General features: G+C 44.4%; 1 protein-coding gene across 1 annotated transcript in view; it reads right to left on the bottom strand.

The window, feature by feature from the left end:
* The window catches only part of LOC132573612 (microsomal triglyceride transfer protein large subunit-like), a 49,499-nt gene extending 27,893 nt beyond the window's left edge, over positions 1–21,606 (bottom strand). The window contains exons 1-6 of the mRNA XM_060241187.1: positions 21,475–21,606; positions 18,432–18,619; positions 6,065–6,199; positions 3,704–3,811; positions 2,610–2,726; positions 1,332–1,471 (exon numbers count right to left, since the gene is read on the bottom strand). Of these exons, the coding sequence (XP_060097170.1) occupies positions 1,332–1,471; positions 2,610–2,726; positions 3,704–3,811; positions 6,065–6,199; positions 18,432–18,619; positions 21,475–21,541 (755 nt within the window). The 5' untranslated portion in view covers positions 21,542–21,606. The remainder of the gene's footprint in view (positions 1–1,331; positions 1,472–2,609; positions 2,727–3,703; positions 3,812–6,064; positions 6,200–18,431; positions 18,620–21,474) is intronic.
* Positions 21,607–23,478: the final 1,872 nt, after the last annotated feature.

The raw sequence follows: 23,478 nt of genomic DNA, 5'->3' as shown, positions 1-23,478 counted from the left end.
CATTCCCCCTATCCAGCAAGGTAGTCACTTTCTCAAAAAAAGAGATCAAGTTAGTTTGACATGACTTGTTCTTGAGAAACCCATGCTGGCTCTTAGTAATCACATCCATTCTTTCTAAATGTTCCAGGACCGGCTGTTTGATGATTTGTTCTAAAACTTTTCCAGGTATAGACGTCAAGCTGACGGGTCGATAGTTACCCGGATCCTCTTTTTTTCCCCTTCTTGAAGATGGGGACAACATTCTCCCCCCTCCAATCTTCCAGCACCTCTCCTGTTCTCCAAGAATTCTCAAAAATAATAGCCAGAGGCTCAGAAATTACATCCACAAGCTCTTTTAGAACCCTTGGAGGTTTTCAGTTGGAGGTTTTCAGTTGAGAGTGTCTAACCGAACAATATGCTGGCAGTTCAGTGCATGGAGCTTCCAGCATTTTCCTAAACTCACAAGAGGGATTTTCCTAAACTCCCAAGAGGGATCAAGGCCATAATAATATAATAATAATAATTTTTTATTTCTATCCCGCCCTCCCCGCCGGAGCGGGCTCAGGGCGGCTCACAACATAAAATAAACATTACATCAGTTTTACATTATAAAACATGGTTAAAACAGTTATAAATTATTAAAATTAACATAACATAACAATATGGCGTTATAAACATTAGATTTGGTAGACTTCTAAGAATAAGACATTAAAACATTTCCAGCAGCATGCCTAGCTTTGTCATTGATTCTGTCACTAGTTGAAGGCCATCTTGAAAAGGTGGGTCTTACAGGCATGGCCATGTAGGGTTGCCAACATCCAGGTGGCACCTGGAGATATCCCCATTACAACTGATGTCCAGCAACAGAGCTCAGTTCCCCTGGAGAATATGGCTGCCTTGGAGGAGGACTTTATGACATTATACCCTGATGAGGTCCCTTCTCTTTCCAAACCCCATCCTCCCCAGGCGCCATTCTCACAATCTCCAGGTATTTACCAACCCAGAGCTGTGAACTCTAAGGTTGTAGCACTCCATTTCTCCCGTATTTTCTTCTATACTATTTTCCCAAATTGAAACTTCCCTGACAGCTGCCATTTGTCCTGTTGACAACAAAACAAAACATTGATTGGTTTACATTCTGCAGTATTGAAGAATGGTGAGGAGCCCTTAGAAGCAGACAGTTTCTTTTCACACTGCTGTGCCTGCTTTCGGCTTATATGTTTCACCTCAACTTTGGCATGGAGAACATCAATTTTACCCAAGACTCCATTATTTAACCTTAAAATGTTTTCTTATCATTTAATGCCTCAAATGTGCACAGACTCTATTGAAGGAACAAATGTGGGACCTACCTGGAGGTGATGTTCACTCCAATGGAAGATTTCAGGCTTAGTGAGATCACATGATTTTCATCAGTCATTGCAGATTTGAGAAGATTTCCTTCCATGGAGTAAAGACTTTTGCTTGTGGGTTGCCACAGGAGTCCAAAAATCTGTGGAAGGAAGGGCCTTTTTTTTCTTTTCTCCACTATCCTTTTTAGTGTTGGATTCTTTTGAAATATATTTATTTCATTTATACCTTTCCTTTTTCTCTAGTGGGGACCCAAAGAGGCTTGTGTTGTTCTCCTCTCCACCATTTATACACACACACATGTATGTATGTAGGTATGTATTGATATGGTAAAAACCATACTAGCATTTACACCTGAGAATGCTTAACACTGTGATTAAAATGGGTGAACCCAATGAGGTCACTACCCATAATTGTTTTTTTCCTTCCTGTCTTTAAACAAATGCAGTGTGTCTGTCGACATTTTTGCAGAAGGGGAGACTACTAGGGAGAAGAGCCATTTTGCTTTGCTTTGCTGTCTTTCCTGATTTGCTATGGTAGAAACTGAAATGATTTTTCACTAGTTGATTATGTTGATTACTTTGAATGTAGTTCTGTGAGAATGGTCTTTTAATTTGTGTATACCCCAGCACAAAAGTTCCATGACAGAAAGTCCTCCCATCATATCAACAATCATATGAACATAAGAAGCTGCCTTATACTGAATCAGACCTTTGGTCCATCAAAGTCAGTATTGTCTTCTCAGACTGGTAGCGGCTCTCCAGGGTCTCAAGCTGAGGTTTTTCACACCTATTTGCCTGGACCCTTTTTTGGAGATGCCAGGGATTGAACCTGGGATTTTCTGCTTCCCAAGCAGATGCTCTACCACTGAGCCACCGTCCCTCCCCGATCATATATTTTCCCCTCCCTTTTGATAGTCTCCTTTCAGCCTCTCAACAAATCCAGCGCTTCTTATACTGTGTTCTGTCTTAGCTGCCTAGTGATAAGATCTGAAGCAAGCCTAAAGTGGGCACTTTCATGCATGCTGAATAATACAGTTTGCAAGTGGATTTTGTGACACTACACAGTAAAGTCCAGTTGCAAAGTGCATTGAAAGTGGATTGATAGTGCATTATTTAGTGTGTGTGAAAGCACTGTAAATAATGCACTTTCAATGACTTTTGCAACTGGTCGCCAAAGTGGATTGAAACTGCATTATATAGCATGTGTGAAAGTGTCTATCGATAAGGGACAAGAGGTGATATGGGAAGAAATACAGGTAATAGAATAAATTGACTTGCTTTGTTCACAGAGCTGAATCCAAATTTTGGTCTTCTGCAGCTATGAAGGTCTTTTGTCTTCAGAATGGAATCCTTGGAGACAGTATAGGTTACCTGACAACTCCCAGAAATGTCCTCCTGAAAAAGATAAACAGTACAGCATGAATTGAGCTCTGGGCTTAGCACTGCATATGCTTTTGTGGCTGTTTTGATGGCACCATCTTGGATTGGAGTCTTAGTACATATTACTCTTCATCCAGATTATTTTTATAAATAGGATTCTGGGTTGAATAGCTTTTTAAAAATCCAGTTCTTCAATTAACTGGCCTGGAGTCTATGAGCTACTCTTCTTCAATGTTGTTACATATAGGATGTTAGTGGGTTGAATATTATTAAAAAAAAACACATTTCCAATATTTTTCCAATTACCTATTCCCCTATGAAATGCACAATGTTGATTTTATGAGGCATGAAAGCATTTTGATGAAAATGAGGGATTTATTGGACCTTGGTCAGTTAGAGACATTAGATTGACAAAATCTTCCCATGATATTACTCTGGAATTTTGGCTTTATTTAGTGATATGTAAGTTTTAATGGATGTGGAAGGGCATGGTATAGGTTGACCTCATCATATCTTGTATCTTGGGGACAGGTGGCTCAGTGGTAGAGCATCTGCTTGGCATGCAGAAGGTCCCAGGTTTAATCCCTGGCATCTCCAGCTTAAAAGATCTGGTGGTAGGTGATGTGAAAGACCTCTGCATAAGACCCTGGAGAGCTACCGCCAGTCTTAATACTGAGACCGATTTCGCACTAGGGCTTGTTCCGGGTAGAGAGCCTGTAGAAAAGCTGTGGGCCAATTCGCAGCTTTGGGGCAAGCCTAGTGCAAAATCGGTCTGAGTTTGATGGATCAAGTATAAGGCAGGTTCATTTGTCCACAGAAGCTAAGCAGGGTTGGTGCTTGGATGGGAGAACACCAAGGAAGACTCTGCAAACTAGCTCTACTTCTCACTGGCTTGAAAGCCCCTTGTTAGAGTCACCATAAATTAGTTGTCACAAACATACATATTTTCAAGGACACCAAGATTCCTGGTGTCATAAAATTTAATTATTTACCTCAGTCTTTTTTCCAGGATGTGTCTGAAACTGGAGAAGGCTGGCAAGGCCTCGCTTCAGCTCCAAAGTTAGAGGGCTTGATTCTTTGTCTTCATAAAAGTCTTCAACCTGCAAGGTGAAAGTCAAGCTTTATGGAAAAAAATCCATATGGAGCTGAGGAAAGAATCACAAGAAGTCGAACATACTACAAAGCCTTAATGTACCAGTGAGTAATTCTTGTGCCTCTTTTCCTCTCTTTAGGTAGATCCAGGTGGGCAGCCATGTTGGTCTGAAGCAATTGAACAAAGTTGAAGTCCAGTAGCACCTTAAAGACCAACAAGTTTACATTCTGTTTACATTTTGAATAAAACTTTGTTGGTCTTAAAGGTGCTACTGGACTCCGACTTAGTTCTATATCCTCTCTTTGTTAGCCTTTCCAGAGCACATGATCCCAAAGTACAATGATATATTATAAAGTGGAAGAAAATACAGGCCAGTTTTATTCAACTGCAAGAACGAAGGAAAACATCTGTTGCTTTGTTATCTCAGTGTGTCAGAGATACATGCTAGTAGTAGAACAATTATGGCATTGCTATGTATATAATGCTCCAGATTGTGGAGGCAATGATTTCATTTTGAAGAGCATCTGAAGAGCTAGGTTTTAACTTCATGAATGTTCTGCCCTCTGTATATGTAGTGAGGGCTGGGATGTTCCTGTGAGTTTTAATTTATAGTGTATAACATCAGAGAAACAACCATTCTATCCATACTCACCAAGGGCTGACTACTAGCCCTATCTTATTTTTAACTGAGAAACACGTAAAAACACAAACAACTGTTTAAGTTGTGCAAATGTTATGTAACCTTCTTATGCACTGAAACCTTCCGTGTCATATACTGTGGAACTGATTGTTCATTATTTGTAATTTTTGAGTCATATATTTAAGGAAAAACTGACATTTAAAAATAAAAGCATAAAATGATTGAGTGATTGAACTATTGTACAGGAATCTCATATACAGTCACTTTGGTCCCCTTTGGTGAACTTTTAGTGCTTAGACTGTGGGAGTGGAGGGTGCACACTTTTTTTTAAAAAACCCAGATTTTTATTAACAGATTTTTAGTTCACAACAAAGAACACTAATCTATCACCTCAAAGTAACTCATAAAGCAGTGAAACAAGGAGCAGTCATACAATTAAGAGCATTCAGTGCCAATACATTCTATTGACTAATTCTACTGTAGGAATGTACAAAGAACTGTACCAATATTTTATTAAGAAATCCAGTTAATCAAACTCAACTACTGAGAGCTCATACTTTTTTGTATTGAGCCAAGAAGAGAGAAAGTGTGCCCAGAACATATTAGAAACAGAGCATATCGTGATAAAAACGGTTTTTGGGGAGAATATTGTGTTTTGTGAGATATTCCGCTATTTGGAACCAGAACACAATAAATTTTTCTTGAGTACGTTCTGTCAGAGCATCAGCACTGTAAATTGAGATTTTTACTTAGCAGGAAGTAATCCCACAGTCGGGTTCTCCAAGCATGTATTGAAGGCAGCGCCTTGTCTTTCCAGTGTGCGGCAACCTCCAGTCGTGCTACTGCCAGCAAGAGGGTGATCCTGTCTATAGTAATTTTGTTTGATGGTGCATTGGGCCACCAGCCTAAGAGAACAGCCTCTGGGTGAAAGGGGAGAGATTCTCCAACAGGCCTGTAACTACAGTGGGGGCTGGGAGGGGCCAGGCTCATCCTTTCAACCTCCCCTTCCAACTATATGGCCCCTCCATTGGATGTCCCCCAATCTGTCCCCTTTGCTCACTGCCACTATGAAAAAGTAGTAGCATTGCCGCAGGTCTTTTCACTTTTTCCCTCTCCCCTTCCCTAACACCTTGCAGAGCAAAGTGGGGGAGGGGAGAGAGTCAAGAGGTCTCTGTCTCTCTGAGAGAGGGGCACATAAGAAAGGGGTGGGGGGAGCAGAGCTCTATGACTGCCCAGGCGAAGGGGGGTTAGCTTGTGGAACTCAAAACAGCTTACAGTGCTGAGAGCCCAGGGCCACCAAACTGGGTGGCCCCCCGGTCCCCCAAAACCTGCTGTGGGCCCCACCAAACATGAAATCCTGGCTACGACCCTGTTCTCCTGTGATTTGCTGGCAGGGAGTGGCCACTTATACTACATGAGCTCCCACCAGCTGGTGAAAATCAGTCTTTATAGACTCTGAAGAGTTTCTCTTTACTGTGGTAACCACGATGCACTTAAAAATTACTATTCCACTGAGTAAGGGTAACCGTAACTCATCTGTATCTTGCAGGCTAGCTTGCATGAATTAGAGGCTGGGATGAAAATGAGATTGTTAACGTGCGCAAAGAAATATTAACATACCTTTCCATTATACCAGTGAAGGAAAAAGGGCTGTTGCAGTTCAGTGATGTTTGGAGAAAACTCTGTGGAGGAACCGCTATTCTTCGGCTGATTCTTCCTATGTTCTGGCTTGTGATGGACTTGTAGGCTATGTATCTGAGATGCACAAATGGACAGAAGGTCATTAGGAGGATTCAGTGCTATGCAGCATGGATTCTGAAAGCTACTGATCTCAAAGGGAATGACCTTGCATCTGTTTTATTTCATTTCCCATCATATAAGCACTTTCCAAATGGAGGTTGCATTGGAGTCACTCTTGCCATTCAGGTAAAGGTATTGGCTTGCTACTCTGTATTTTGACAAAAAATAAAACAAAACAATTTATCTTCAATATTATTGACAAAAAAACAGTACACCCTAGATGCCAGATTTTAACAATAATTTTTGGCAAAATTATAATAGAGGATTGATGTTACAGCAGCAGCAGCAGCAGCAATGGATTGCCTAGGTAACTATCCATTTCATTCGCCTTCTTCAGGCTGCAGTACACGAGGTAAAGCCTTGAATTCAATAACGGAATACCCAGTATTTCCTTCAAATTTATATTTAGACACTTTCCAGTTTTTTCAATTGTTGTATAGACAGTTGGAGTTGAAGCCTCAGAGACCAAGGCACTTCCATTCAGGGTTACCCTTTGTCAGATTCAAAATGTCTCTGTGCTATGCTTAAAATGTCTCTGTGAGAGCTTAGCACAGAGACATTTTGAATCTGACAAAGGGTAACCCCTAATGGAAGACTGTTGGTCTCTGAGGCTCCAACTGCGACTGTCTATACAACAATTGTAAAAGCTGGAGAATGTCTAAATATAAATTTGAAGGAAATGCTGGGTATTCCATAATTGAATTCAAGGCTTTACCTAGTGTATTGCAGCCTGAAGAAGGCGAATGAAATGGATAGTTACCTAGGCAATCCATTGCTGCTGCTGTTGTAACATCAACCCTCTATTGTAATTTTGCCAATGTTGTTAAAATTTGGCATCTAGTGTATAGTGTTTTTTGTCAAAAATATTGATAATAAATGGCTTGTTTCAAAATATAGAGTAGCAAGCCAAGACCAAATATTATCTTTTTTCCCCCAGGGCCAAAAATGAAAGGCGTGGGAATATCCCAGCCCAGGTTATCTCCAGACAACCCCTGTGCTATTTGCAATAGAAGCTAAGAGTCTCTGTTTGTGGAAAGCATAACTTCTCAGAAAATAATGCTACATGTTTAAAAACCAGGCTGCTGACCCCAGAATGATGATGGGAGGTTGTGGTGCCAAAAATGGAGGGAACCACAGGTTATATTCATAATAGGCAATTCGTAATAAGAGAGCTTTTAAGCAACCTGTCCTGTGTCTCTAATACTCAGATCTCCAATCTGCCAGGGAAGGTTGCTGGGATGATGCTGACGCCCAGACCTACTACATAGATGAGTATAAAATAGAGGACAGGGGACAACGGAAGTTGGCTTATATCCCCACTGGGGAGAAAGACTGGGTATGCAGGGCTTTTTTGTAGCAGGAACTAATTTGCATATTAGGCCACACACCCCTGATGTTGCCAATCCTCCAAGAATTTACAGGGCTCTTCTTACAGGGTCTTCTGTACACTCTTGAAGGATTGTACATCAGGAGGGTGTAGCCTAATATCCAAAGGAGTTCCTTGATGTAATAAACAATTTTTATTAGTAACATATGGTAGCAAAACTATATCTACATCTTATAAAGACTTAAGAAAAGAAAAATTCTTCTACCCCATATCTTACTTTTCCCCCACCCTTCCCCCCGTTACTTGACCCCCGCCAGTGTTATTTACTTAAAAAAAAATATTAAAGGTACCTTTAACTATTAAAAACCCCAAAATTATACTTTTGTTTTTTAAAAAATATGAAAAGCTTAATCATTATCAAAAATTGTCCAATGTCCTTTTATTTTCCACACTTTTTCTACGTATCTTCTGAACTTCTTCCACTCCAATTTAAAGAGCTCCAAATCATAGTCTCTTAATTTTCTAGTTAATTTGTCCATTTTAATAACTTTTATAATCCAGTCCCATTTCTCTCGTATTTTTTCTTGCTTCCACAGCTGCGCATACAATGTCCTAGCAGCTGAGAGCAAGTACCATATTAAAGTTCTATCTTCTTTTGGAAATTTTTCCATTTGTAATCCCAGCAGAAAAGTCTCTGCAACTTTATTAAATTCATATCCCAAAATCTTAGAAATCTCTTGCTGAATCATTTGCCAAAACATTTTAGCTCTTTCACAAGTCCACCACATATGGTAGAAAGAACCTTCATGCTTTTTACATTTCCAACACCTGTCTGGCATCTTGTTGTTCATCTTTGCTAAAGGAGTTCTTGCTACAAAAAAAAAAAGCTCCGTGGGCATGACATTTGTGATAGATAGATAGATAGATAGATAGATAGATAGATAGATAGATAGATAGATAGATAGATAGATAGATAGATGAATTTATTGTCATTGTTCTCAACAAAAAGAGAGCAACGTTATAAATCTAATTTTGCCTTCAGCTCACCAAAAGGTATTATAATGTAATGTATTTCATCGTTCCTTGGTTTTAATATTGTGTTAGTTTTAAATTGTAGGTTTCAACTCTTATTTAATCTAGGTTATAATCCGCACTGAGTCCATTTACAGGAAAGGGCAGGATCTCTCTCTCTCTCAGCTTGACTTCGCGAACGAAGATTTAAGAAGGGTGCAGTAGTCCACGTCTGCTGCAGGCTCGCTAGTGGCTGACAAGACCAATGCGGGACAGGCAGGTCCGGCCACAGTGGCTGCAGGGAAAAGTCTGATTTAGGGTTGGTGCTGTAGCGGTGCGATTCTTCCTCAATCTCCTTTTGTCCTCAAGACCAGCTATGCGTTCATTCTCAAAGGAAGAGACAGCCTGGTGGATGGTGTGCCTCCATGCTTTGCGATCTGAGGCTAGGTCAGACCACTGGTGATGGTTGATGCGACAGGTGCCAAGGGATTTCTTCAAGGAGTCCTTGTACCTCTTCTTTGGTGCCCCTCTATTTCGATGGCTGGTGGAAAGTTCGCCATACAGAGCAATCTTGGGAAGGCGGTGGTTTTCCATCCTAGAAATATGCCCTGCCCAGCGCAGCTGCGTCTTCAAGAGCAGTGCCTCGATGCTTGTAACCTCCGCCCGCTTGAGGACTTCAGTGTTGGTCACAAAGTCACTCCAGTGGATGTTGAGGATGGTGCGAAGGCAGCGCTGATGAAAGCGCTCAAGGAGTCGCAGGTGATGACGGTATAAAACCCACGATTCAGAGCCGTAGATGAGGGTTGTCATCACAACCGCTTTGTAAACATTGATCTTTGTGCCTTTTTTCAGATGCTTGTTGCTCCACACTCTTTTGTGCAGTCGGCCAAATGCACGGTTTGCCTTTGCCAGCCTGTTGTCAATCTCCTTGTCGATCTTGGCATCTGAGGAGATTATGCACCCCAGGTAGATGAACTGCTGGACTGTCTTCAGAACTGATTCACCCACAGTGATGCAGGGAGGGTGATAATCTTCCTGGGGTGCAGGCTGGTGGAGAACTTCTGTCTACTTCAGACTAACTTCTAGGCCAAATAGCTTGGCAGCCTCTGCAAAGCAGGACGTCATATGCTGCAGAGCTGATACCGAGTGGGAGACGAGTGCAGCATCATCAGCAAACAGTAGCTCTCGGATAAGTTTTTCCATTGTCTTGGAGTGAGCCTTTAGTCACCTCAGGTTGAACAGGCTGCCATCAGTGCGATAGCTGATGTAGACACCATCGTCATCATCTAGATCTACTGCGGCGCTTTGAAGCATCATGCTAAAGAAGATCGTAAAGAGAGTTGGTGCGAGAACGCAGCCTTGCTTTACACCTGTGCCTATTGGGAAGGGCTCCGAGAGGTCATTGCAGTGTTTGACTTGGCCTCGCTGGTCTTCATGTAGCTGGATGATCATGCTGAGGAACCTTGGGGGACATCCTAAACGTTCCAAGATTTGCCACAGGCCTTTCCTGCTAACGGTATCGAAAGCTTTGGTAAGGTCGACAAAAGTCACATATAGACCCTTGTTCTGTTCCCTGCATTTCTCTTGGAGCTGCCTGAGAACAAATACCATGTCGGTGGTGCTCCTGTTAGCTCTGAAGCCGCACTGGCTCTCTGGGAGGAGTTCTTCTGCAATGGCGGGCACCAGTCTGTTCAGGAGTATTCTGGCAAGGATTTTGCCTGCGATGGAGAGCAGGGTTATCCCCCGGTAGTTGGAGCAGTCTGACTTTTCCCCTTTGTTCTTGTGTAGAGTGATGATGATTGCATCGCGAAAGTCCTGTGGTAATTTGCCTTGTTCCCAGCAGGTGACAAGTACTTTGTGAAGTGTGCTATGTAGTACTGTGCCCCCATGCTTCCAGATCTCTGGTGCGATTCCATCAACTCCCGCTGCCTTGCCACTTTTCAGTTGCTTGATGGCTTTAACAGTCTCTTCTAGGGTGAGGATCTCATCCAACTCTGTTTTCTCTGGTTGAAGTGGGGTGAGGTGGATTGCTGAATCTTGAACTACGCGGTTGGCACTGAAGAGAACCTGAAAATACTCCGACCACCGGTTCAGAATGGATGCCTTGTCTGTGAGGAGAACTTGGCCGTCTGCACTACGCAAGGGACTCTGAGCCTGATATGATGGGCCATATACTGCCTTCAGGGCTTCGTAGAACTCTCTTAAATCACCAGTGTCTGCACACAGCTGGGTTCTCTCTGCAAGCTTGGTCCACCACTCGTTCTGAATGTCTCGAAGCTTGTGCTGGAGGTTGCTACATGCAGCGCGAAAGATTGCTTTTTTCCCGGGACAGGAGGGCTGAGCAAGATGTGCTTGGTTTGAGCCAGCTGGCAAAGAGAGCCAGTTTGGTGTAGTGGTTAAGTACGTGGACTCTTATCTGGGAGAACTGGGTTTGATTCCCCACTCCTCCACCTGCACCTGCTGGAATGGCCTTGAGTTAGCCATAGCTCTGGCAGAGGTTGTCCTTGAAAGGGCAGCTGCTGTGAGAGCCCTCTTAGCTCCACCCACCTCACAGGGTGTCTGTTGTGGGGGGAGAAGATATAGGAGATTGTAAGCCGCTCTGAGTCTCTGATTCAGAGAGAAGGGCGGGGTATAAATCTGCAGTCTTCTTCTTCTTCTTCTTCTTGGTAGGCAGATCTCTTTTTCGCTAGTAATTCTTGGATCTCTTGATTGTTCTCGTCAAACCAGTCCTTGTTCTTCCTTGTGGAGAACCCGAGGACTTCTTCAGAGATCAACAGCATGGTAGTTTTTAGGTGTTCCCAGAGTGCTTCTGGAGAAGGGTCTGGGGGGCAACTGGGGTTCTCAATTCTTGACTGGAGTTTTGCCTGGAAGGCAGCTTTAACTTCGGCTGACTGAAGGCTGCCAACCTGAAGCTTCCTCCGAGGGATACCTCCTCTCCTGGGTGTGGGTTTAAAGTGAAGACGGAGATTGCAGCGTACAAGACGATGATCCATATGACATTCCGCACTGGGCATTACTCGGGTGTGTAAGACATCTCGAAGGTCTCTCTGGCGCACCAGAATGTAGTCGATAAGGTGCCAGTGCTTGAACTGTGGGTGCATCCAGGCTGTCTTCATGCTGTTCTTCTGCTGAAAGATAGTGTTGGTGATAGTGAGCTGGTACTCCGTGCAGAATTCTAGCAGGAGGTGCCCGTTATCATTGCAGTTGCCAATGCCGTGTTTGCCAAGTACTCCTTTCCAGGCTTCTGAGTCTTTACCTACTCTGGCATTGAAGTCGCCAAGGATGATCACCTTGTCCTCTGTAGGGGTCTTCCATATGAGGTTGCGTAGATCAGCATAGAACTTGTTCTTTTCTGCAGGATCTGCTTGAAGGGTTGGGGCATACACACTGAAGAGTGTTGCATGCTGCTTGTTTTGAAGTGGGAGGCGGATGGACATGATGCGATCTGAGTGACCTGTTGGCAGGTTTTCGAGTTTGGAGGCAATGGAGTTCCTGACCATGAAGCCAACGCCAGAAAGGCGGCTCTCAGCCTTTGACTTACCCGACCAGTAGAGGGTATAGCCAGCACCATGTTCTTGAAGACTACCTTCCTCAGGGAAACGGACCTCACTGAGAGCTGCTATGTCAATATTCAGCCTGAGAAGTTCGTGGGCAACTAGAGCAGAGCGTCGTTCAGGGCGGCCACTGTCTACTGTGTCAAGCATGGTTCTGATGTTCCAATACGCAAGCTTTAGTCTTTGCACACTTTGTGAGGCAGGTGCATGCCTTTTCTTTGTTGTTATTTTTTGACCGCAAGTAAGGATGCCCGTTGACCGCGGCTAGCCAACTGGGGTGGGGGAGACGAGCTTTGTTTAGGCCACCTTTTCTAGGCCCCTCTCCGTGTGGAGCAAGCAGTGCTGTCCCTAGATAAGGCTGCTTGGTCGTTCAGGGTGCTGCCAAAAAATGCTTTCGTCTCTGGGTCAGCATCAGGCGACCAATACCCTGAACCGCCTACATGCAGGATCGGGACTGCGGCTTCCAGTGGCATCTTCCACCTGCCCTTTCGCCCCTTGCCCATCGCTGCAGGACTTGGTGTGTTGTGTGTTGTGGATGTGGATATGCCCTTCAGGCCTGCGCAGAGGAATTTTTAGGTGAAGCACAGTGTGCGCGGTACTGGCTCCACCCTTTCACCTTGGGGTCATCTGCCATGGCCCAGTAAGCCGGGACGCCGGCAGCGAGTCCTCCAGGTGGTAGGTGTTACATTAACGAGCTCTATCTGCCCGGGTTTGATGTTATAGTTTTCCTTCTCTTGGCTGGCGAGGTTGGTGAGCCCAGCCTGCCCATCCGGTTATACCGCCGGACATTCGGTCGCACCATGACGTGGCAAACTCTGTGAGAAACGGGGGGGACCAACGGGAAGGTGTTGCCACGGATGCAGTAATGCAGGAGAGGCCATTGCAGTGACCATCTGCCAGGCATAGCCGGACAGTGACCACCCGGCGTTCACTACACTGGGAAAGGAGAGGCTATGTATTGCGCATACACTTTCCCTGGGGGGGCAGGAAACCCAAGAGGGAGCCCACCCCTCCCCCCCAAAGGGCAGGATATAAATCCACTAAACAAACAAACAAACAAACAAACAAACAAACAAACAAACAAACAAACAGGATGATAGCTATTGCTGTTTATTCGTCAAGTACTGCTGCAACCCTTTGGGCAGTGGAAGAACTCATCACTCAGTATTCAGACTGCTGTTAAATGTTGCAACCATAGCAATCAGGGCCAGGTTCCTTGTATCTATAGAGGCCAATCCCCCCCCACACCAGTATTTCTGAAAAATCCTGGATCCTAATACCAGCATGGATTTGTTTTGGAAACCCCAGTTTCCCCCCAGATCTAATAGACACCCCCCTCCCACAAAAAAAGCCAGCCCAAGTCTGAGGTTGAGATGACTTCTGCAGTTTAAACTTCTTCTCCAGCAGGGGAAGCTGGCCCCAGGATCTGCATGTCGTGGGGAGGTCTCTCCCCACCTCATGCAGACCTTGCTGGGATGGTTTCTCCTGCAGTGCGGTTTGAACTGTGCTGTGGGTGAAGCTGCTCCCAGGAACTGCTGTGCCATGCCTAGTAGATTGCTCCCTGTGGCACAGCAGCTTCTGGGACTGGCTTCTCCTATAACTTGGTTTAAACCAGGCTGCCCGAGAAGCCAGCCCCAAGCCCAGCCAGTGGGAACAGTCTGCTGCCCCCCAGGAATTTCCTAAACTGGAGATGGTGTTCACTGTAACATGAACCACCATCAGGTTGTGCTTGGTGCTTGCAGCAGGGATATGCTGCAATAGAATCTGTCCTCAAAAGCTGCGATGTCCTCCGTGTGAACTGATCTCTGTGGTCTGGAGATCCACTGTAATTCCAGAAGAACTCCATGCCCCACCTTGTGGTTGGCAACCATAAAACATGCACATTTTGGCCAGTTTGGTGTAGTGGTTAAGTGTGTGGACTCTTATCTGGGAGAACCGGGTTTGATTCCCCACTGCTCCACTTGCACCTGCTGGCATGGCCTTGGGTTAGCCATAGCTCTGGCAGAGGTTGTCCTTGAAAGGGCAGCTGCTGTGAGTGCCCTCTCAGCCCCACCCATCTCACAGGGTGTCTGTTGTGGGGGGAGAAGATATAGGAAATTGTAAGCCACTCTGTCTCAGATTCAGAGAGAAGGGCGGGGTATAAATCTGCAATTCTTCTTATTCTTCTTCACATCCTGCACGTATGTATGGGACGGTGGCTTAGTGGTAGAGCATCTGCTTGGGAAGCAGAAGGTCCCAGGTTCAATCCCTGGCATCTCCAAAAAAGGGTCCAGGAAAATAGGTGTGAAAAACCTCAGCTTGAGACCCTGGAGAGCCGCTGCCAGTCTGAGTAGACAATACTGACTTTGATGGACCAAGGGTCTGATTCAGTAGAAGGCAGCTTCATATGTTCATAAATCTGTTTCTAAGAAATATCCAATGTATGTTCACTTTACAAATGAAAACAGGGACCACGACGTGAACAACTGTGGGGTTTAAATCCCATGTTCATCTGTAAATGCATTTAATAAAGCATGGGAATTACTAAATGCATGTCTACAGAAAGCATAGACTGTACATGGGTTATATGTGATTGGGGAACAGGACTCCTGAACAGGGCTTCTGTCTCACCTGTTCTGACATAGAGGCTAGTTTGATGGTAGATCTGATACTGCTTGTCCTTTTTCTATAGATGGGTTCAGATTATCCTTGCCATCACTAATGCTGATAATGGTTACAGGATCATGAGAGCAATCACCTCTGCTCTTGATTCTTGCCCAGTCTGGGTTTTGAAACCATGCTGGGAAAGTGTACTGGATGCTGTGATTAAAGTGATTAATGGCTTGCTGAGTGAAAGTTTTGCTCTAGGGCTCTGAGCAAAGCAATTGTTAGATCATCCCTCACCAGTTTTCTGCCACCTGCCAAGCGTTTTTAGGAACTGGGCAGGACAAATATGTCTGCAGGCTTTAAAATGCTGCAGATCTCTGTGTTAGAGCTTTGCTTTAAAAATAAAAAACCTTTCATTGACTACAGATGAGATGGCCAATTATATGTCAGTCTCAAGTTTTCAGTTTCTGAAAGAGCTGAGAGGGTACGTGCTAACAAAGCAGTTCCAAGATGACTTATTGCCCTTGTCCCAGTTCAATCTGATTTCAGGCCTAGCTTCAGAATCAAGTTGGCTTGGTCTCACTGGTGGGTGATTGGCATCTGAAGGAGAAGCGTCAGCCCTGTTGATATTTCCAGGTGGACAGCCATGTTGGTCTGGAGCAATAGAACAAAGTAGGTGTCCAGTAGCACCTTTAAGACCAACAAAGTTTTATTCAGAATGTAAGCTTTCGTATGCATGCAAACTTCTTCAGACAAGGAATGAGGTACAGTGAGTAGAGCTACATACAGCTGATGGACAGTGGTTTAGAACACAAAATGGTACAAAGTTAAAAATCCAAGGTCAAAATTAGTGTTAATTACACTATTTTGCCATTGGATTTTTAGCTTTATACCATTTTGCATTCTAAACCACTGCCCACCAACTGTATGTAGCTCTACCCACTGTACCTCATTCCTTGTCTGAAGAAGTATGCATGCATACGAAAGCTTACATTCTGAATAAAACTTTGTTGGTCTTAAAGGTGCTACTGGACTCCTGCTTTGTCCTGTTGATATTGTCAGGGCTTTGACAAAACAGAGGACTCCTTTCCATCACTTAAAATATTGGGTTGATACTGGAGAAGTAGACCTTTGGTGGTTTCAGTCTTTTAAAAAAAATCTGATACAAGTTTCTACCAGAGGTGCCAGTGAATTAAAACCCATCTTGTGGAGTGTCTAAGATTCATCTTGTCACCTGTGCTCTTCAGTATGAATAAGATTGTTCAGACCGTTGGAGTTAGATGTCATTAATATGATGCTGACACCTAGGCCGTTTTCCCACTAGCGTTTGCTCCGGCGTAGCGCCCCATTTACCTCCGGATCTTCTCTTGGATTTCGCACATGTTGCTCCGGCGCTGCGCTTTGCTCCGGCGCTTCAGGGATTTTACGCCGGAGTATGTTTTTCAGCAAGTTGCCGGAGTTTCCGAAAACCTCCGGATCCACTCCGGATCCACTCAGCGGAGTTTCCTGTGCGAAATCCATCCACGCCGGATCGACTGCTTTGGGGGCGTCACCCTCTCCCTTTCCGTCCTCCCACCCCATCCACCCGCTTGGCCAATCATCAGCATTTCGCGGCGCTTCCCCAAAGTGCCGGCACGGCCATTTTTTTTTTTAAACTTCACAGTTTTGCGTAATAGCGATATTTCGAAATTAACAAATAGAAAAAAAAAAAACCCTCCTGGAATAGCCTCAATTGGCACTTCAATTGGTTTCGTTAGAATTTTTTTTTTATTATTGACTTTAGTTGCGTTATTCCGCTGTTGCGTTATCTCGATAATGCGAAAACGACCATTGCTGGGGGGGGGGGGAATGTAGTGCCGGTGCGGGCCACAGCGTCCATGTGTGTGTGTTTTAAGAAGGGAATGCCTCCCTCAGCTGTGCCACCAGGATTTCTGGACCTGCACAAAATCGCCATGTATAAAATGGGAAGTTGGAGTCCTGCATTCTTCTCCCTGGCTACATTCCGCTCGGTTAGAAAGTAGACGCGACCGAGCTCCTCACACGCGCCACAGAAGGGGAAGGAGAGAATGGAGCGGGGGGGGGGAGCTCTGGCAGCAGGAATCAGTCAGGTCCCCGTTGCAAGCGCCAGCCGGGGAGGGGAAAGAGAGCGGAGGAAATTTGGGGGGGGGGGGGATCTAGTGCTTCAGAATTTGGGGGGGGGAATCTAGTGCTAGGATTCTCCACTGTGAATGCTTCCGTTAATACATAAAGGGCTGTGGAGGATTCTACAGCTGCAGCCAATCCATAAGCAGCAGCAGCACACGTGATGCGGTTTGTCCAAGAAATGAAGGGGAGGCAGCAGCTCGATGTTACGTTAGTACGTTAGTACGTCATTACGCGACCAGACTTGCGCTTAAAAAAAAAATGATTGACAGGGCATCGGACTCAAGCCGATGCCAGTGGGAAAACGATTTGAGCCGGGGCTTCAGGGAAGGCGACGCCGCAAAGAGTCACTAGTGGGAAAACGAGAAAAATGCTCTGGACATAATTGCGCCGCGGAAAAAGGGGAGCAAACGCTAAGTGCGAAAACGGCCCTAGTTCTATAAAGTTTGAGTCCCTTGGCACCCTTAAAAGATGCCACTGGACTCAAACTTTGTTCTGCTGCTTCAGACCAACATGGCTACCCACCTGGGCCCAGTTCTATAGTTCATTAGTGAAACCTCAGAAAGATGTGTCCATCTCAGTCTGAGGCAGTGCTTGAGGTTCTAGTCAAGTGTCTCAGGCAGAAGAAACTGAATCTGAGTCAAGAGAAGATAGGGGTGATGCTTGTCAGGAAGGCTGATGCTTTGGAGGGATTAGATCTGCTTGTTTTGATGGGGTGGACCTGACATTTGGAGAGCCTGGGAACACAATGCTTATGGACCCAGTTGTGCTGTTTGAAAAGCAGATTAGCATGGTGGCCAAGAGCACTTTCTATCTGCTTCATCTGATTTACCAAATCTCCCAGTTTCAAGATTCTGACAACTTGGCCATACTAATCTATCCATAATTATAAAACCCATTGGACTAATGTAACAAGCTATAGATGGAGCTGTCCTTGAAGACAAACTAGAAACTGCTATTGGTTCAGAATATGGCAGCCCAGTTATCGTCAAGAGCTAGCCAATAGGAATGAGTCTGATCTGTTTTAAAAACATTGGTGTTGGATGCCAGGTTGTTTCCAAATCCAGTTCAAGGTTCTGGTTATGACCTTTAAAGTCCCTTATGGCCTAGGACTTACCTATATGAAAGACCATCTTTCCCCATACTGAACACCACTTATGATCCTCTAGCTTTCACCTGCTTACTGTCTTCCCCACCGATTATGATTGCTTGTTGGCTATCTACCTGAGCCTGTACCTTTTCAAGGGACTCCCTGAGGAAGGTGCTATCCTTAGAGAATTTTAGGAGGTGCTATAAAGCTGTTTTATTTATGAGTGTTTTTAATTTGAATGCATGTCTTAAATATAGAATTGCAAGCTCAGTAGGGAAAGGCAGGATGTCAATGTTTTAATAAATAATGAGTAAATAAATATAAAAGCTTGCAGAACAGTGCTACTATTTCCCTTCTGCTCCCAGTTCTTCAGAGCCAGCCCGTAATGCCTGCCTGCATATGGCAAAAGGAACCCCCAGTGTTCAATAGTACTGGAGTGTCTTCCCCAAGGGCTTAAAACCAATTCAGGTCACTGACCTTGACTTGAAGAAGGTGCTCCCTTGCATCACTGACATTTCTCCATAAGGCCTGGATGTGAACTAAGGCTTCATATTGGACCTTACTTCTTTGCCATGACGATCTGGAGAGATAACTGAACTGAGCATCCAGTGAATAGCGGTACTGATACAGGGTTCCAGGCTGAAAAGATGGAGTTTCCAGGTTTTCTGTAAAAGAGCGCTACACTGAAATAACTTAAAATGCCTGTAAGAACATAAGAGAAGCCATGTTGGATCAGACCAATAGCCCATCCAGTCCAACACTCTGTGTCACACAGTGGCCAAAAAACCAGGCACCATCAGAAGGTTCACTAGTGGGGCCAGGACACTAGAAGCCCTCTCACTGTTGCCCTCCCAGCACCAAGAATACAGAGCATCACTGCCCCAGACAGTGTTCCATCAATATGCTGTGGTTAATAACCACTGATGGACTTCTGCTTCATATGTTTATCCAATCCCCTCTTGAAGCTGTCTATGCCGGCAGCCATCACCACCTCCTGTGGCAGTGAATTCCATGTGTTAATCACCCTTTGGGTGAATAAGTACTTCCTTTTATCAGTTCTGACCTGACTGCTCAGCAATTTCATTGAATGTCCACGAGTTCTCGTATTGTGAGAAAGGGAGAAAAGTACTTCTTTCTCTACCTTCTCTGTAGGTAAGTGTGAGTTACAGCTGTTCCACGTAAGCCAGATGGGGATCGATTCTGCTGGAAATGCAGGAGCCAGGAATCCTCCCCTCCTTGCTTGATGGTCACAGTGACCCTTTGAGAGAGGTTAGTTCAAGTCAGGGCATATGGCCCAAGGTCACTCACAGTACTGTCCTGTACACATTAACCTGGAAGTTCCATTGAATATAGGTTAAGGTTTCTTCTGGGTAAACGTGTGTAGGAATAGACTGTAAGTGAGCTTCATCACAAAGTGGGGACTGAAATCATTCCAGCACTCTAACCAGCGTGGACCTTTGTGACTAGTAATATATGATGAGCCCAAACACTTTGAGTGTAATTGTTTGATAGTGGTTCCCCCCCACACTTTTCAGTAGACATAAGAGCAGTCAGTTAGAGAAACTAAACTGTCTTCAAGCTGATATGAACATATGAAGCTGTCTTATACTGAATCAGACCCTTGGTCCATCAAAGTCAGTATTGTCTACTCAGACTGGCAGCGGTTCTCCAGGGTCTCAAGCTGAGGTTTTTCATACTTACTTGCCTGGACCAGTGTTCCCTGTAAGCTGAGTTAGCATGAGCTAGCTCACAGTTTTTTAGTCTCCAGTTCACACATTTTTGTCTTAGCTCAGGAAGCATGACCCCTGAGCACGCCAATTTATGCAGTAGCTCACAACTTTAATGCCAGTAGCTCACAAAGTACAATTTTTGCTCACAAGGCTCTGCAGCTTAGAGGGAACATTGGTCTGGACCCTTTTTAGTTGGAGATGCCAGGGATTGAACCTGGGACCTTCTGCTTACCCAGCAGATGCTCTACCACTGAGCCACCGTCCCGCCCCATCCAAGTTTACTTTGAAGCATGCACCATAGAGTTAATGGGGTTTTATTTTCAAGCAAGGTTGCTTAAAATTGCAACATTAATGTCACTACAGAGATTAGTCTTCAAGGTACTGTTTGTTTGCATTCAGACTAAGTCTCCATAAATGAAAAGGTTACTTGCAAGACTCTGTTTACCAAAGCAGCAGGCTATTCTGATTTGGGGAGAGGCTGTGACTCAATAATAGAACATCTGCCTGGCATGCAGAGGGTCTCATGTTCAATCTCCGCCATTTCCAGTTAAAGGATCTGGCAGCAGGTGACATGAAAGACCTCTGCCTAAGACCCTGGAGAGCTGCTGCCTGTCTGAATAGACAATACTGACTTTTGATGGACCATTGGTCTGATTCACTATAAGGCAGCTTCATGTGTCTGTGTGAACTACCATGTAAGGAGTATGTGGGGGTTTTTTTTTTACAACACATGATTTAATGTTTGTAATAATGAAATAATTAATTTTCATAACTCATTTAAATGAGAAATTCAGAAGCACATTTTAAAAAGTTCACAGCAGATCCAAGGTTAAAGAAATTAATATTTCTAATTTGCAGTGTAATGATGAGTGCGCAGATGCCTGTAAACTAATCTTTCAGGGCCAAAGCAGATGTGATTACTTGCATTTTTTTCACATAGCTGTCCCATTCAGGTATTGACGGGGGTGGGGGGGGTATGCTTCCAGCCAGTGTGGTGTAATGGTAAGCATGCCAGCCTATGAGCTAGGAGAGCCAGATTCAGATCTTAACTCTGTCATAGAAACTTACTCTCAGCAAAAGGTCGTTGTTGTGAAGATAAAAAAATGGAGGAGGAGAAAAGGATGTTGCAAACTGCTTTGGATCCCCAAAAGGGTTTAAATATCTAAATAAATGTGCAGTATCAATATGGCCTGAACGTAACATCCCTGACTACCGCATAACCTTGTAACATGCTGCTCACTTCCCCTTTCCATCTCATCTGCACAATCTCATGACACCGCCCCCCCCCCCGCCCCAGCCCCTGAAATGATTAAAAATACACCCTGTCATGGTACCCTGGCCAAACCACAGGAAGACGTACCTCCCTCCCATTCTGGGGGCCCTCTGTAGCAACCATTAAATAGCTGCAAATAGTATTCATACATTTCAGCATCATTCAGTGTTGCCTTTCTCAGCATCATTGAAGACAACATGTGCTTATCGCCCTGAGAAAACTCAGAGACCCTGTTTTGAGTCCCAGGAATTTGAAAGACGTTCAAAGAGAGATGTCTATGAACCCTGGAGATTCATTTGTTAGTTGCCATGCCAATAAATAAGACATAAAAGGACTGGAAAAGTGAGCCTTTTCAGAACTTGGCTGTGTTGTAAACATTGCTTTTGCAGTTTGTGATCGCAAGGAGCACCTGACCACTCTGTGTGCTTTGAAGACAATTAAAAACAGACACACACACAGCAGATATTTTCACATTTCATTCCCCCTCTCCCCAATGTAAATACTATGCAACTCTTACCTGTTGTGGTGCTGGGAAAGACAAAGAAAAGTAGCCATAAGTATCTTGGCATTGCTTGATAGCTCATGATGTGGATTGTGTGTCTAAATCAAAAGGCACGCCGATGCTGCTGGACAGAGAAACCAGCCTATTCAGGGGTGAGATGGGAGGGGAGAAAGAGAGAGAGGGACCCTATAAGAATGGCTGAAACAGACTAGATTCATAATGCCATGTGGGCAGACCTGATCTGCTCCATATCTGTAAATTACACATCACAGAGGGAAGCTAATGATTAATCAGCAGGAATGCAAGAACTGGAATGCATGTGAAAAAGCCCTTGGGGGGGAGGGGGGAGCATTTTGAAGTGGAGCAGACCAGCCCTTGGGATTTGCCTGTGTATGTTCCATGCAAAGAGCAGCACTCTCGCTCCATCTCTTGTGAAATAACCCTTTGTATTATTCCATCCACATCAGCCGTGTCTATTGGGAACGTGCAGCAAAGACCTCCGGCCCTTCCTCCAAAGGGAAATAGCCAAAGCAAAGGAGAGGAGGTCTCAAGTTACTTTGCGGGGCTGCCTGCGAGAGAGGAAGAAACAGGGCTTTGTGAAGGCGGTGGCGTTTCAGCCAGACGCATTCATGGCAGGTCTCGTTCACGGTTTGCCTGCAGAGCTTAGCGTGCATGCATTAAGGGAACTCGTTTAAAGGGAATAATTTAGAACAAAAAAGATATTAACACTGGGAGAGTGCTGCTTTTGCATACCACCAGACAATCATAGGCAGCCAGTTTAGATTGTTCCTTTGATATTATTGAGAAAGTTACTTACCAGTAAGTTTGCGGCGGCATAAAAGCGAGGTGCTTCCCAAGCAAAGGAGGAATCTTCATTTAAATGTATGGCTAAGCGCATGTGTAGGCCATTCACAGCCTTGCAATGTGGCTTAAGGCCTCCAATGAAAGATCTGGATTGCTTAGAGACTTTGTTTAGTTGTTTGTTTAGAGAACGAGAGATGCCTGGGGCATCTCTTTGAATGCCGGTTTCCCACCTTGTTAGTTCTCCATGAAAGCAGGAATTGAGACAGTTCACATCACATGCTCATGACTGATGTCTATCCAAAGCAAGCTCTATAACTCAAGCATTTTGTATCATTCCAGTTTTAGTCTGTGTGCTGCCCAAATGAATACTTGTGCAGAGGCTGCGCTGGCCTTCTGTGTATCATCCCAATTTTGGTATATCTGCTGCTGAAGTGAGCACAACTCAAGCATTTTGGATGTTTTGGATGTTTACCAGCAAAACATTACATTTAAAACAAACCTTGTGACTCATGCATACATTTATTCATTCATGTATTCATTCTGAAATATTTTGTCCAGCCTTTCCTTTAAAATATTGGGAGCGTTTCAGACCATTTTTTGAAAAATCAGATGCTTTCATCATTTTAGCTGTTTCTTCCACCTGCTTCTTCTACCTGCTTACAAGTTAAAGACAACATTTTCCAGGCTTGGAAGTGTCCAGAATTGTGAAGAAAGCAACTGTCTTTCAGACAAGCATTTGCACTTCTCACTTATGAATGCATTTAATGATTGGGAATTCTCAGTTGTCTGGAGGATGGGGCACTGAAATAGTTCTGACTGGTATTTTCTTGGTTTTACCCTTGAAAGGGCCTTTGCCCTTAGCTGCTTCACCCAGTTATTTATGGCTGTAGGTCACAGTTTTGGGGAAAGGAAAGGGTTAGGCAACACAGCAATGACAAAAGGGCTATAGCAGAATGTACAGTTGGGAGAATGAGGCAATAGTAGAGAGCGCTTGCATATTGCGAAAATAATGTCTAAAGTCCAGAAGTGGGGATGGCAAGCATGGGTGATGAAATGAGGCCTCTGTGCCTTCTCAGTTTCTTCCTGCACCCCTGATCGTGGACCACATGAGAAGAGTGTTGGTTACATCTTCTCTATGTATTGGATCTGATCTGGGGAGCATTTGCAGGATGCATTTTTCCTCTGCAGTTCAGGGCTTCTCTGTTGGATTGAGGA

Source organism: Heteronotia binoei, chromosome 6 (assembly GCF_032191835.1).
Source record: "Heteronotia binoei isolate CCM8104 ecotype False Entrance Well chromosome 6, APGP_CSIRO_Hbin_v1, whole genome shotgun sequence".
Taxonomy (NCBI): Eukaryota; Metazoa; Chordata; class Lepidosauria; order Squamata; family Gekkonidae; genus Heteronotia; species Heteronotia binoei.
The sequence above is the reverse complement of the archived record's forward strand: the minus strand, read 5'-3'. Positions and strand labels throughout refer to the sequence as shown.